Source organism: Pipistrellus kuhlii, unplaced genomic scaffold (genome assembly GCF_014108245.1).
Source record: "Pipistrellus kuhlii isolate mPipKuh1 unplaced genomic scaffold, mPipKuh1.p scaffold_m20_p_1, whole genome shotgun sequence".
In the NCBI taxonomy this organism is placed as follows: Eukaryota; Metazoa; Chordata; class Mammalia; order Chiroptera; family Vespertilionidae; genus Pipistrellus; species Pipistrellus kuhlii.
Window position 1 is genome coordinate 34,821,185 of NW_023425404.1, and position 14,723 is coordinate 34,835,907.

Below are 14,723 nucleotides of genomic sequence, written 5' to 3' on the forward strand. Positions count from 1 at the left end.
CGGCAGATGTTGCCTGGTGTGCCGTAGGTGCAGACAAGACAAGAATTTTATAATTTTTAACTATTTTGTTTACTTAATATTTCATAATAAAGTAATTATAAAATACTTTCTTTGTGTTTATTTGATTCCTATTCAAGAGAATTACTTTATATATAGTCAATATAGGCACAGAGTTAAATTTTTTAACATTTTCTAATGGTGGTGTGCCTCGTGATTTTTTTCATGAAACAAGTGTGCCTTTGCCCAAAAAAGGTTGAAAAACACTGCTATAGAAAACAATGGTCATCTATCTCTGCTCCTTGTCTCTCTTGCTTTATTTTTTATGGCATTTATGTGTTCTGAAATTTAATGACTTATTTGTCTACTTATTTGTTATTTGTCTTCCTCATTAGAATGTAAAGTTCATGAGAGCAGGAATCTTACATATCTTGTTCATTCCAGTGCCTAGAAAGACCCTGGCCCATAGCCAGATGCAATCCTAGGAAATTGTCTATGGAATCAAATTCTCTGTCTTTTTAAGGTTTTAAGCAAAACTACAATATTAAGTCAGTTAAACAACCCAACAGTACTTTGGATATTCACACGTGAAATGTTAAGTTTTAGAATTTATAACATTATCAAGAACACTTAATTATGCATCGGATGTGTTATGTGATATGTAAAAAATAAGCTTGAAGTTCAGCTCTTGTTGCAGAGTTTAAGATACTCCTTGTTTATCATCTAATTATAATGGTAATGATGTTGATGTAATAGTAATATTTTCTCTTGCTTTGGCAAAGGAATATTTCCTCACTCTAAACACTTGATTTAAAGTCTCTGTTGATTTTGAATTTGGGGGGAATGCATTATTTTCCAAGCTCTTTAAAAAAAAAAATTAACAGAGTAGCATTTATAGGAGCCTTTTAAGTTTTGCCATATTTTAAGACTTTTCCTATTAGTCACTATACCATAAAACTATTTGGCCATGAGCAATTCTATATGATACAATTCAAGGAAGCAGCTTTGCTGTATTACAAATACAGGATCTAGAAGTAGGACGATTATATTATTTGTGTGTTACTATAATTTAAAACCATTTGGGAGTTAGTATCTTTTATGTAAGGTTATCATTGAACTTTTTTATACAGCCAAATATCCAGTTAAATATAGTATAATGAAATTTTGTCAATTAATGGTTATAGTTTCTATTTCTTCAGAATTGCTCATTTCTTTGAAAAGAAGCGATTATGGAGAATGATGGAGAGGTTTCTATAATTTAGTGAAGGTGGTATGGTAGAATAGATAGATGCCCACATAATGGAATAATAAGGGTAACACTTATTGAACATTTACTGTGCACACCAGTCACTATTCTAAGCACTTTCATTTCGACTATGTTTAAATCTGGTTGACAGTTTTAACCAGGTGGTTATTGTGATAATAACCATCTTTAACTAATTTATTTTGCAGATAAGAAAATTAAAGCACAAGAAAGGTTAAGTAACTTGCCTAAGATCACGCAACTAGTAAGTGGTGAAGCCTGGATTAGAATTCAGAAACAAGGGGGGTGTTGGTGGAAATTGTGGGGGGCAGAACAAGGAAATGACCAGCCTCAGTTCAATGGTTTTAGCTGATCTAAAATCCTAGCCAAGTAATGTCATATGGGTAGGATATAGGTGTTCAGAAACTCGCAATTACAGTTAGAATGTTAGGTGCTGCATGTTGCTTTGACTTCTAAAAGAATGTTTCTAATTCTGTTCTTCCAAAGAGGGGGAATAGATGTTAGAAGAGAACAAGTATTGTTCTTTGGACTTTTCTATAGAAAAGTAAATATTAGTGAATCTTTATACTCTGAAATAGGAAGTTTTTCTTGGTAGACTTTGAAACCCAATGGTATTAAGGAGCAAGTTTAGACTGCCCCTGTGCAAAGTACAAACAAGTTGTGAAATAATAATGACTTAACATTTGTATATTGCCTTTCAGTTTACAAAGTACTTTGGTAAACATTTTCTTAGTTGATCTTTTAATACCTCTGTGAAATAGGCAGGGTAGATATTATACCATTTGACAAACTTTCACAGAGGAAAGAGGTAGCTGCCTACCAAAAGAGCCCTTGAATAACCTTAGTTGTCAGACCCTCTTTTATGAAGATCTATACATGAAGGAAGTTGCTATTCCTGGCAAAACTGCCAGAATGTGAATTGTAGACGTTTGCATTGTATGGTGTTATGGGCTTAATTTCTTAAATTAGTGATTGGAAAGTTGCTTAATCTGTAAGTAGAAGATACTTGGCATGATGAACGGGCAAAGATGGCTTGTTATAATTAGCATGTTTTTAATGTTTGTTAAACCGAAAGCCTGGACATTTTAAAGAAATATGTATAATTTAGTTTAAAATTATAATTTTAATAGCAACGTGGTAATTTTTTAAACCAGTATTTTAATTAAAACCTATTAGTTAGCTGAAGTGATACTGTGATTAGCATAGAGGTGGGGAGCTTTACTTTTCTGAGGTCAAAAAAGAAAGTTTGGTAGCTTCTGAAAAGGCTGATGTAACATAAAGCCTTAGTGAAATATTAATAAAAGTTTACGGTATTTCCTGTTTTCTTTGTTCATTTTGGGGTAGTTGGAATTGCTTTGGTTCATTTAAATTGGTCTGAGTTGTTAAGTGGGACTATCAAAATTCTTAAAGGTACCTTGTATGAGGGAATGAAGTCAGATGCAAATTCATAGAATAACTTCACTTTATAGTATATGCGACTTTGTTTTGCAAAAATCTAAGGAATTGCTGAATATAATATTTTGTATTCTTAGTATCTTTTAGTTCTGTGTTATTTTCTTTTGCCATGGTGCTCTTTTGCAACTACTTCCTTATCACCACCCTTTCTCTTGTGTTGTGCCATCTGTTGGTTTGACTCTTGACTTCAGAGTAGGAAGGCAGGAAAGGGTATTTGTACGCAAGATAGAACTAGTCCTGTTTGGAACTCAGTGAGCTGGAGCGCTTCTGCAATAAGGTTGCTGCTGATAAATTCCAGAAGTATCATAGGCCCATAGGACTTAGAATAGCAATTTTCAACCCTTTTCACCTCATGGCACACACATACTAATTACTGAAATTCTGCAGCACACCAAAAGATATATTCTTTGCCAGCCTGACAAAAAACAGTTTTTATTTTGATTCATTCACACTCTACCTGATCTTAGCAAAAAGGCTGAGAATTGATTAACTTAATATATAAATATCATGGTAATTATTCCAATTCAATACATTCCAGATAATTACAGATATTCCTCATTCATTTTAATGATTGCCTTGAATCTCAGTGTATATGTATAATTTATTTAACCAGTTTCTTATTGGTGGACTTTAGATTTTTTCCCCTTTTTGTTTTTTACCTTAGTTTTCTTTTTGCTATTCTAAACAAGGCTTCAAAAAATAGGATATTTTTTAGTTTAAGCAATACCTTATTTCTTTCTGAAACCGGTTTGGCTCAGTGGATAGAGTGTCGGCCTGCGGACTGAAAGGTCCCGGGTTTGATTCCGGTCAAGTGCATGTACCTTGGTTGCTGGCATGTCCCCAGTAGGGGGTGTGCAAGTTGTTTCTGGCTCTCTGTTCCTCTCTCTTCCTTTCGGTAAAAAATCAATAAAATATACTTAAAAAAAAAGATTTTTATGATAATTTAATGGATCTGAAATCTAGTAGGGGATCAGTAAAGGTTTGTGAATTTTAAATTCTAATCTTTCAAATTTATTCATATTTTAGTATCCTTAAACATGTATAAAATGAAACATTTCTTAAAAATTTTATAAGATGCCTGGCTGGTATGGTTGAGCATTGACCCATGAACCAGGAGGTCACGGTCAGAGTACATGCCTAAGTTTCGGGCTAGATGCCTGGACAATCAATGATTTTCTCTCATTGATGTTTCTATCTTTCTCCCTCTCCCTTCCACTCTCTGAAATCAATAAAAACATATTTTTAAAACATTGCATAAGATGCCACTGTTGGAAAATGTATTTGTTGTTGAATGGATTTAAGTGATGATTCCCCTTAATTGTGGACTAGATTTAGTTTAAAAAAAAAAAATCCTGAGTTTACTGGTGGTTCAAATGGGCAAACAAATTATCTTCAGATTGATTTTAAACAGGGACTTTTGTCTACCAAATTATGGAAATGAACATGAAGTTTTAACAAAACCCCAGTAAAATGCAATTGTTCATGACTAAGAAAATTGACCAGATTTTCTTTTCCCAGGGTTTTAAACCCTGTAGAGCAGAAACTTGTGCTTTAAGAACCTATTGCTGTATCTTTAAGTGTTATAATTTGTGAGTGTTCATTAATTTTTTCAAGTAGGAAATGGATAATTACTCCTTTATCTTTTTTTCTCCGACTGCAGAAGTTGGGCTTGGAGACTGGGGTGAGGGGAGGGAGATATCCTAGCTATTCCAGGGGAGAAGTGTGGCATCTTCAGGTAATCTCAGTTTTATGTAGGTAAGTTATTTAACTTTTAAATTTTAAATTCTCAGTAGTATGTAGGGAACATCATATTATTTAAAAGCATGCCATATATTATGAAGTTAAAAGTCATGATTGTAGAAATTTAGAGTAATATGTTACTTAAAATGGACTACTTAGTTTGAGATACCACTTACTTCCTGGAAGTGCACATTCAATCTACTCTGCTATTAGGACTATATCTGGGAAGAGATTTGAAAAGTCAGCAACATCTTCTGCACTTTTTCTATTCTTTCCAGAAGTGATTAGAATGCAATAAGATCAAATTTTGTATTATCAGACATTTGGGTTTTATTTAAAATATAAATGCTTATAGTGTTTTAGAACTGAATGGGACTTTGAAGATTATTTCATTTGAATCTCATTTTTTAGACAAGTCCTGGGGAGTGTATATGGTTTTCCCCCAAGGTCATTTCTTAAGTATTATCATCTTAATTTCCTGATTCCATTCTAATATAATATATACTGAATCATACTTGTCTTTTTTGTAGCTAAAGTAGGAAGAAGGTTGATAAAGTGACTTAAGACATTGGTTGGGTGCTTGCTTCAGCAGCACATATACTAAAATTGGAACGATACAGAGAAGATTAGCATGGCCCCTGTGCAAGAATGACACGCAAATTTGTGAAGCATTCCATATTTTTGAATATAAGCCTAACCAATAGACATGAACACCAGAGGCATGAGGGCATGAGTGGGGGGAGGGTTTGGGGGGTTAAGGACACAAGGAGGGATGAGGACACATATGTAATACCTTAATCAATAAAGAAATTAAAAATAAAATAAAATAAAATAAAAATCAAAAGAAAATGTTGGTTGGTTGAATATATAGATATAAACTATATGAATATTATATACAATCTTGGAGTTTCAGGGAAAATGAAAAAATAAATCTGTTATTAGTAAGTGCAACTTGCCCCAACTTAACTGTTCTTGATAACAAGAACTAACACTGAAAGTAGTTGATTAAATAAACAGTTTTACTTTGTTTTTGAGCAGTTGTGGGACATCAACACTAGAGATGCTAGGATTTTTTGTCGTTAAAATGCTGTTTATAAAAACAAATCCATTATAAAGATATATTTGCATTTTTCTATCTCCTGAATTAAAATAATGTGACTGATAATTGTTTTTTAAAGGTTTTTTTATTGATATTTTTTGGAGATAGAGACAAAGGGAGAAAGAGCATCTATATTAGAGTGAAACATCCATCAGCTGCCTCCTGTATCCCCCCTAATGGGGATTGAGCTTGCATCCTGGGCATGACAGATGATTGAACCACTAACTTTTCTGTGAGCCGGATGACACCCAATCAGTCACCTGAGCTACCTGGCCAGGGTGATAACTTTAAATTACCAGTATTGTAATTGAAAACAATATGATCATATAAGCATTTTTGTTTTTCCTTTTCTTGAGAAAAATTTTAAGACTGAAGAGAAGTACAGAGAATAAAAAAAGATCCTATGTTTTTTCTACCATCATTTAACAGGTGTTATAATTTTTTCATGTTTATGTGACCATTTTAAAAATGAAAGAATGGAAACATAACACAAAGTTGATGTTCTCTTTGACACCTGCCATCCTCCTGGGAAATAACTATTATGAGTTTGGGTGGTGGGTGGTCCTTCTAAACTTAAAAAAAAAAACTTTTATAATACATCTTTGCATATATGTGTAACCAATATATAGTAGAGATAGCAATAATGAACAATAGCAGTTTACCTTTATTAAGTGTGCACTTGGTTTCAAGCAGTGATTCTAAGAATTTCATTTGTTATCCTCATTTAACCCTTATGGTAACCATAGAGGTTCTCTTATTACCCACCTATTTATAGATAAGCAAATTGAGCCATGGAGAAATTAATGCTAGCTCCAGGATGATTTGTTGAAGATTGGTTCTGCTTTAGTAATTTTCTTCATTCTTTGTCCAGTTCTGCGAAAATTGTAACTATTTTTGTTTTGAAAACCTTGCCTTAAAGAGTTTGCCACCATCTTCCTATTTTCTGTTTTAACTATGTTCAGTGGCAATTGATCAGCAGGGTTATGATAGTGTGAAACCACCTTGAAGTTAGATTGTGGCTCTGGGGACATGATTACATAGAGCAAGATACTTTTGAATTTTTTTTTTAAAAATCTTCATTGTTGAAAGTATTACATATGTCCCCCATTGACCCCTGAGTTTGGATTTTTATTTATTCTGTAATGAACTACTTTTTTTTGGAATCAACTACTTCACAGTGCTCTTGTTTTTAATATTTAGGCAGATTCTCTGATGGGTTATCTAGGTATTTAATAATGTCACCTGCAAATAACAGTTTCTAGAATATATAATACTTAATTTTTGGTTTAATTTTATCATCAATAATAGTGGTGAAACGTGCACTCTTTTCTTGCATTTGACTCCATGAGCCAGTGCTACTTGTGTTTTTCTTTTGTTTTGCAACTTTTATTCATTTAAAAAAGAAAATCTTTATTCTTGCCTTATTAGTAGATTTTTATTGGAAATGGATGTTGGATTTTATCAAATGCCTTTTTAACATTTCACAGTATGACATGTGTTTGGTAATGTTAATAAACTTGCTTACGTTGCACCATCATTATATTTCTGAAATAAACCCCACTCACATTTCATGTGTCAATCTTTTAATATTTAAAATGTTAACTTTTAAAACTTTCTAATGTTTTAAATTTAATGTCTTAAAGTTACAATTTTATTGTTAACTTTTAAAATTAACCACTTGCTAATATTTTAGTGGAGAATTTTTACAACCATCTTTATGGGGCAGTATTATAATTGTATTATTTGTGCATTGTTGTGTGCTGGTATTGTTACTTTAATGACTACTTAAGAAGAGCTGAGACTCTTTCCTCATTGCCCTAATGCAGTGTTTCCCAAACTTTTGACATATGTGTACCCCTTTTATAATTTTCGTAATGCTGAGTACCCCTTATACTCATGAGAACGTAGAATTAGGTGCAGCTAAGCACGATGCAGTGCATATCCCCACCAAACTCCTGTGCAACGCGTACCACCACCTAATTCTTCCTGTACCCCTGGGGGAATGTGTACCACACTTTGGGAAACACTGCCCTAATGCATTTATAGTAGCTTAAGAATTGTTTGTTTCTTGAAGGAATGAAAGATTTCTCAAACATTCAGAGCTTGGTTTTTGTTTGTTCCTTTGAATCTCATTACTGGTTTAGTTCATTAGAATCCTAACTAGTAGTATTCCAGTTCTGTAGTTCACTGTTAATTTCTGCCAAATTTGTTTTTTGAAATGCATCCTTAATTGAGGAAATATGAGATATCAGACATTGCACTAGGTATAGATATCATTTTTGTCTCCTAAACTACCAATTTCCCTCCCAAAACCACCAGTTTTGACTCATTACAGATTATAGAACTAAAATCTGTTATTGACTCATTCATTGACTCATTTTTTTCACATTCTGAATTCAGTGTTCATTTTCTTTCTTTTTTTTTATCTTTTTAATCCTCACCTGAGGATAAGCTTTCAGTGATTTCTAGGGAGAGAGGAAGGGAGAGGGAGAGAGAATGAGAAACATTGATGTGAGAGAGAAACATCAATCTCCTGTATGCACTTCAATTGGTATCTAACCTGCAATCTGGGTATGTGTCCTAGCTGGGAAACGAACCTGCAACCTTTGGTGCACAGGTCAACACTTCAACTAACAGAGAGAGCCATACCATCCAGGCCCAAATTTTTTAAATACTAATATTTTTATTTTGTGATAATTTTAGATTTATCCAAAAGTTGCAAAGATAGTATAGAGTTCCCATATGTCCTTCACTCATCTTCTCCTATAACTAGTATTATCTTATGTAACCATGGTATATTATTGTTAACTAGTCCAGACATAACTTGAAATCACTTATTGTGCTATAAGATAGAGTTAAAAACTTTTTATGAATTATCCATATAAGTATTTGACTGCTTTTTCTTCTTCCTTTACAGAACTAATGGCTAAAGAATAAATCAACATGGCAACTATGGTTCCACCAGTGAAACTGAAATGGCTTGAACACCTAAACAGTTCTTGGATTACAGAGGACAGTGAATCTATTGCTACAAGAGAAGGGGTTGCTGTTCTGTATTCTAAACTAGTCAGTAATAAGGAAGTAGTACTTTTGCCCCAACAAGTTTTGTGTCTCAAAGGACCACAGTTGCCAGACTTTGAACGTGAGTCTCTTTCAAGTGATGAGCAGGACCACTATTTGGATGCCCTTCTTAGCAGCCAGCTAGCACTAGCGAAGATGGTTTGTTCAGATTCCCCATTTGCTGGGGCACTTCGAAAACGACTGCTTGTACTCCAGCGTGTTTTTTATGCACTTTCTAATAAGTACCATGACAAAGGCAAAGTGAAACAGCAGCAGCATTCTCCGGAGAGCAGTTCTGGTTCAGCAGATGTCCATTCTGTTAGTGAACGTCCCCGGTCAAGCACTGATGCACTTATAGAAATGGGTGTTCGAACTGGTCTAAGTTTATTATTTGCACTTCTAAGACAAAGTTGGATGATGCCTGTGTCGGGACCTGGTCTCAGTCTTTGCAATGACGTTATTCATACTGCAATTGAAGTTGTGAGTTCTTTGCCACCATTATCTTTAGCAAATGAAAGCAAGATTCCTCCAATGGGCTTGGACTGCTTATCACAAGTAACAACATTTCTTAAAGGAGTAACTATTCCCAATTCTGGGGCAGACACTTTAGGTCGAAGATTAGCTTCTGAGTTGCTGCTTGGCTTAGCAGCTCAACGAGGTTCTTTGAGATATCTTCTTGAATGGATCGAAATGGCTTTAGGGGCTTCAGCAGTTGTAAATTCCATGGAGAAAAGCAAATTACTATCAAGCCAGGAAGGAATGATCAGCTTTGACTGCTTTATGACGATATTAATGCAGATGAGGCGTTCTTTGGTATGTATTATATAAATCTCAACTTTAAAATTTTTATCTAATGATTTTGGGAGAAGTCCACCAAACCTTTAACATATTTGTGGTAATATGGGATGATTTGAGAGTTCTGGTGGATAGTTAAGTTATTTAAATATTTTATGTACTTGAAGTGAAGAAACTTTTATACAAGTTGATGTGAACATGTAGTTCAAGGACAGGCTAGTTAGTTCAGTTAAGACCAGGAGTAAGGATTGTAGTTTTAGTTTTATGGCTACTTATGTGAACTTGGGAAGTTCATCTAATTCTTTGTTGTAAACTCATGTAAAATGAGTGTACTCATATAGTAAACTCATGTGAAATGAATGTGCAGGTCTTTTGAAAAAAATCTCTGATTTTTATCCTTTTCAATTTTTATTAAGCATTGTGCCAAGTGTTATTGTAGTCCCAAGGGATACAGCAGAGAAAAATGTAGTTTCTGCCTCAAGGAGCTAACAGCCTGGTAAGGGAATTAGACAGTCAGTAAATAATTTCAGATAGTGAGAAGTCCTAAGAATTAAAATTAGGGAGGTTAAAGGGAGCCTGTCATACAAAATTATAGGCTCAGGGCAAAGAGGGGGGAGGGGAAAGGTATGCTATTAATATGGTCAGGGAAAGATGACTCTGAATTGTGACATTTGAGCAGAGACCTGAATGAAGGGGAATGATGAGCTAATAAAGATCTGTGAAAAGAGTGTATTATTCTTGGAGGAAAGTAATTACTTGACTATTATTATGAAACTACCGTGTTTCCCTGAAAATAAGACATCCTCCGAAAATAAGACCTAGTGCATGGAAAGATAAGACATCCCCTGAAAATAAGACCTAGCGCAACTTTGGGAGAAAAAATTAATATAAGACACTGTCTTATTTTCGGGGAAACAGGGTAATCCTGGGCCCTGGCAGAGTGGCTCAGTTGGTTGAGCGAAGTCCTGTGGACTGAAGGTTGCCAGTTCCATTCCTGGTGGGGCCACATACCTGAGTTGTGGTTCGATCCTGGTTGGGTTATATGGAGGGCAACTGATCAATGTTTCTTACATCCATGTTTTTCTTTCCCTCTCCTCCTCCTCCTCCCTCTAAGCATGTCTTCTGGTGAGGATTAAAAAAAAGAAACTAACATTGGGTACCACATTAAAGAATAAACAATAAATTATAGTGTAGTATGATCAGTTTCAAAAATTTCTAAGACTGAAACGTAGCGTCTTTGTGAAAACCAAGAATAAAAATTCATATTAAGAATAAAATTTAGCCCAGCTGGTGTGAATCAGTGGTTGAGCATGGTTCCATGAACCAGGAAGTCACAGTTAAATCCCAGTTAGGGCACATGCCTGGGTTTCCAGCTCCATCCCCAGTAGGGGGTTTGTAGGGGCAGCTGATCAATGATTTTCTCTCAGCATTGATGTTTTTATCCTTCTCTCCCTCTCCCTTCTTTTTTCTGAAATTAATAAAAAATATAAAAAAGAATACAAATTTAGAATATAAAGACTGAAACATTTATAAACTGATTTAATTGCAATTGGGTTACATGGATCAATCTTTTTGGTGTTCTTTATTACCAAATATCAATTAACAAATTTAGTTAAAATAATAAAAAAAATGCCACTTATAAATTATGTACATGTATTTGAAGACCCCCCCTCAAAAAAAGTGAGAAGCTCTTAGATTAATAGGAATGTTTCATAAAAAAACAATTGTGTTGAATTTATTTTTAAAAACAGCATTTAATGTTCACCTGTTTTACATTAAAATCAAGACAAGGAAAGCATACAGTGCTTTGTTCAATATATGGAAATGTTGCCGAAGCCGGTTTGGCTCAGTGGTAGAGCGTCGGTCTGCGGACTGAGGGGTCCTGGGTTCGATTCTGGTCAAGGGCATGTGCATTGGTTGCGGGCATATATATTTACCTAACCAATGTATTTTAATATTCATTTAATCTATAATTAACATTTCATTCCTTTTTGGCTTGTTTTATTTACTGCTCCCCAATACCTGCACTTAGGGAAGAGGAGAGGTAACCTTTATTGTAGCCTACTACCTACCAGGTGATTTATGTGCACTGTCTCATTCAGTTATCATGTTAATTTCTGAGATATTTTTTATCCTTATCTTAAGGATGAAGAAACTGGCAATTATCCTAAATTTACACATCTACTTCTCAAAAGAACTAGCGTTCTAATGCGTACTTTTGATTAAGCACTTATGGGCCAGGCACAATGTTAACTAATTTTTACTACAACCCTGAATGTCTATAAAGCCCATGTTTTTTCTGCCTCCTTCCTCCCCTCATCCCCCCCGGTATATGTTAAATCAATTTATTTTTTTCCCTATGAAGGCCTACCTTAAAGTAGATTGAAAACATATTGCTTATTTTATGGCTGGATTTCTAGTTTCTCTCCACTTGGCCTCTTTAATTCCAGGGCAAAATGTCAAATACACCTAGTCAGAAAGGTGTCGTTACTCACCAATCTGTACCCTATAATATAACCCCTTGTTAGGATAAGGACACCCCAGAAAACTAGATTGCTTTCCTCGGAATCCTGGATCTATTTTGGGGGAAGAATTTTATTTTTAATTTAGTTTGCTCCCAAAGTCACCACAGACCTACATTATATTGAATTTAATTAAACCCCGGATTGACTTTTTAGGGGAAAGAAATGGTTATTTAATTGAATTTTATATTCAGTATTTTTTCTTGCACAATAAGCAATAGAGTCTGATGCTCTTGGTCCAGAACTTAAGCTTCTTACACTTTACAGTAGTGTCTGAGAACTCAGAAAATATCTAGAACCTCTCCTGGTACATTGGACCACAACCTCACCTGATCATTCCTGTCTTAAGTTTCTCTACCCCTGAACAACTGGGATAAAATGTATCCTCAACCTAGGTGTTAGAGGAAGAGACACATAATCATCAATTGTGTACTTGGCATAAGGATTAAAAAATTAATAAGTTTAATCCATAAGTTGTATTTACTTGTGTGATTTTTAAATTCCATTACCCATACACATAATAATTGTGTTTGAATGGGAGTACACAAGATATTTATTACCTTAGATTTAAATCAAGAGTAGGGAAACAATGTCAGTGTACATGTGTGAGTTCTAAAAAAATAACAATAAACACATTGGACTTTGATGCCACTAGATGTTTACTGAACACTGTGTGCCAAATACTGTTAGGCACTGGGTTAAAAAAATGAATAAGCTTTGTAGTGTACATGCCTTCAGCTAGCTCGCATTTTAAGGAAAGAGAGATACATGGACATTTCAAATTAATGATAATGGGTTGTACTAGAAGTCTGTACACAGGGAGGAGGTGGTGGGATACAGGAGAAGAGCTGGAGGAGAAGGGGCTGGAATTGACTTATGGTGGAGGAATCCCTAAGCTTAGTTGAAAAGTAGGAAGAGTTTTCCTATAAACATGATATGTGTCAGTGAGGGGACTAGAGAAGAGGACCAGATTTCACAAAGTGACTGGGAGAGCAAGCCCTGGAAGTATGGGGTGGAATGAGATGAAATGAGACTGCCAAGCTAGGCAGGGCCTTGAATCCCTTGCTTCTTGATCCTGAAGCTAGTGGGGAGTCATTGAACCAATTTTAAGTAGAGTAAAACCAGATAGCAAGAACATAAATGCACTCCATCCATTCTTATGTTCTTGTCTTAATATCTGCTAAGGATAAAGGTGAAAAAATAAAAGGTATTACATTATTTTTAACGGTAGGTATTTAAGAAGATAATTAAATGACGACCTATGAAACCACTAGTTTGTTATTTTAATTTCTACTTTATCTCTGGACCATTGGACTTCCTATGCATGTTAGTAATGTATATAGTTATACATTGAATGTACTATATTTTTCAAAATTTAAATTTTTTTAAAAATGCTTAGGTATTGCCCTTTTGTTGTTGTTTTTATATTATGCAGTGGATTTACACAACACATTAAGAATTCTGTATACAATGAGTTTTAGGATTATATTATATACTCTGTAATCCTAATTGATTGGGACTAGCCTCTTAACTATTTTGGGAAGAACAGAAAACAGTGACAGTCTCTGCAGACAATGTTTGAAGGATATTTTATTAGTTTCTTATTCTTAAATCTAGCAATAATTTATTAAAGACTCCCTGTATTTTCTCTTCTTTCTCAGTGTACATGGTGCAAAGTGCAGTTATTACTTTATGTTAGGAACTGTGTTAGGCGTGTTTTATACATAATTTCAGTTAATCCTCCCAACAGCCCTATATAATATAGGCATTATTTCTGTCTAAGGATAAGGGATCTTATCCTTCAGTCGAACAGCAAAAAAGTGATGGAGTTTGGATTTAAACCCAGGTTTGTCTGTTATGAAAACTTTATACAGTTTTTTTTAATATTTTTTTTTTGATATTTTACAGAGAGGAAGAGAGAGGGATAGAGAGTCAGAAACATCAATGAGAGAGAATCATTGATCAGCTGCCTCTTGCACACCCCCTACTGGGGATGTGCCCACAACCAAGTACATGCCCTTGACCGGAATCGAACCCGGGACCTTTCAGTCCCTAAGCCGACGCTCTATCCACTGAGCCAAACTGGTTTCGGCAAAAAACTTTATACAGTTTTTAACGTTTTCCTCTATACTGTAGAAAAGCATAAAAAAGGTATTGATGGTACTGGTGCCAGCTCTTAGGAAGGTACAACACGCTTATTATTTCTTATCTGCTATTGGTCTGATGGTCACTAGAAGGGTTCTTTAAACAGTGGAGCCAAAGATTACAATTGTGTTTTTCCCAATTGTGGAGTTTGGAGAGGTTATGCCCCAAAGTATTTGCTAATATAGCAACACTTGATGTGTCTAAGGACTAATTTTGAACACTCGGCTTCTGGTATGACTCTAGACCTACAAGTGGTTCTCTAAAGTCTTACCACTCAAAGTGGGCACCAGACAGCAGCATTGGCATCAACTGGGAGCTTGTTAAGAAATGCGGAATCTCAGGCTCCCATCTTTATTTATTGAATTGGAATGTGTATTTTAACAAGATCTCTAGATAATTCATGTCTATTTTAAAATTTGAGAAATACCACCTTAAACAAAAAGAAAAGTTGTTTTGGTAGCAGCAGGTTTGTACCTGGTGACCCAGTGATAAATTAAATAGCCAACATGTTTATTTCGCTCATTTAAATATAAATATTTTTATAATACAGTATCCTTTGAAATAAATGCCACTGATGAAAATTTCAAAATTATAGGATTGGCAAATCAGAGAAAGAATTTGATATTTGTGATCTAAAGATTTAAGA

At 34.6% G+C, this 14,723-nt stretch overlaps 1 protein-coding gene and 1 non-coding gene across 17 annotated transcripts in view; both read left to right on the forward strand.

The window, feature by feature from the left end:
• HERC1 (HECT and RLD domain containing E3 ubiquitin protein ligase family member 1) overlaps window positions 1-14,723 on the forward strand; it is a 162,305-nt gene that overhangs the window by 12,226 nt on the left and 135,356 nt on the right. For 15 of the 16 annotated variants that reach the window (XM_045581729.1, XM_036439557.2, XM_045581761.1 and 12 more), the window contains exon 2: window positions 8,473-9,428. In XM_045581729.1, the coding sequence (XP_045437685.1) occupies window positions 8,499-9,428 (930 nt within the window). In that variant the 5' untranslated portion in view covers window positions 8,473-8,498. Of the gene's footprint in view, window positions 1-6,281; window positions 6,440-8,472; window positions 9,429-14,723 lie in introns of those variants that run through there. The other variant, XM_045581728.1, reaches the window with a different exon arrangement.
• On the forward strand, window positions 5,033-5,139 carry LOC118709798. The gene has a single exon (XR_004985141.1). It is a non-coding gene; the product is annotated as a U6 spliceosomal RNA (small nuclear RNA).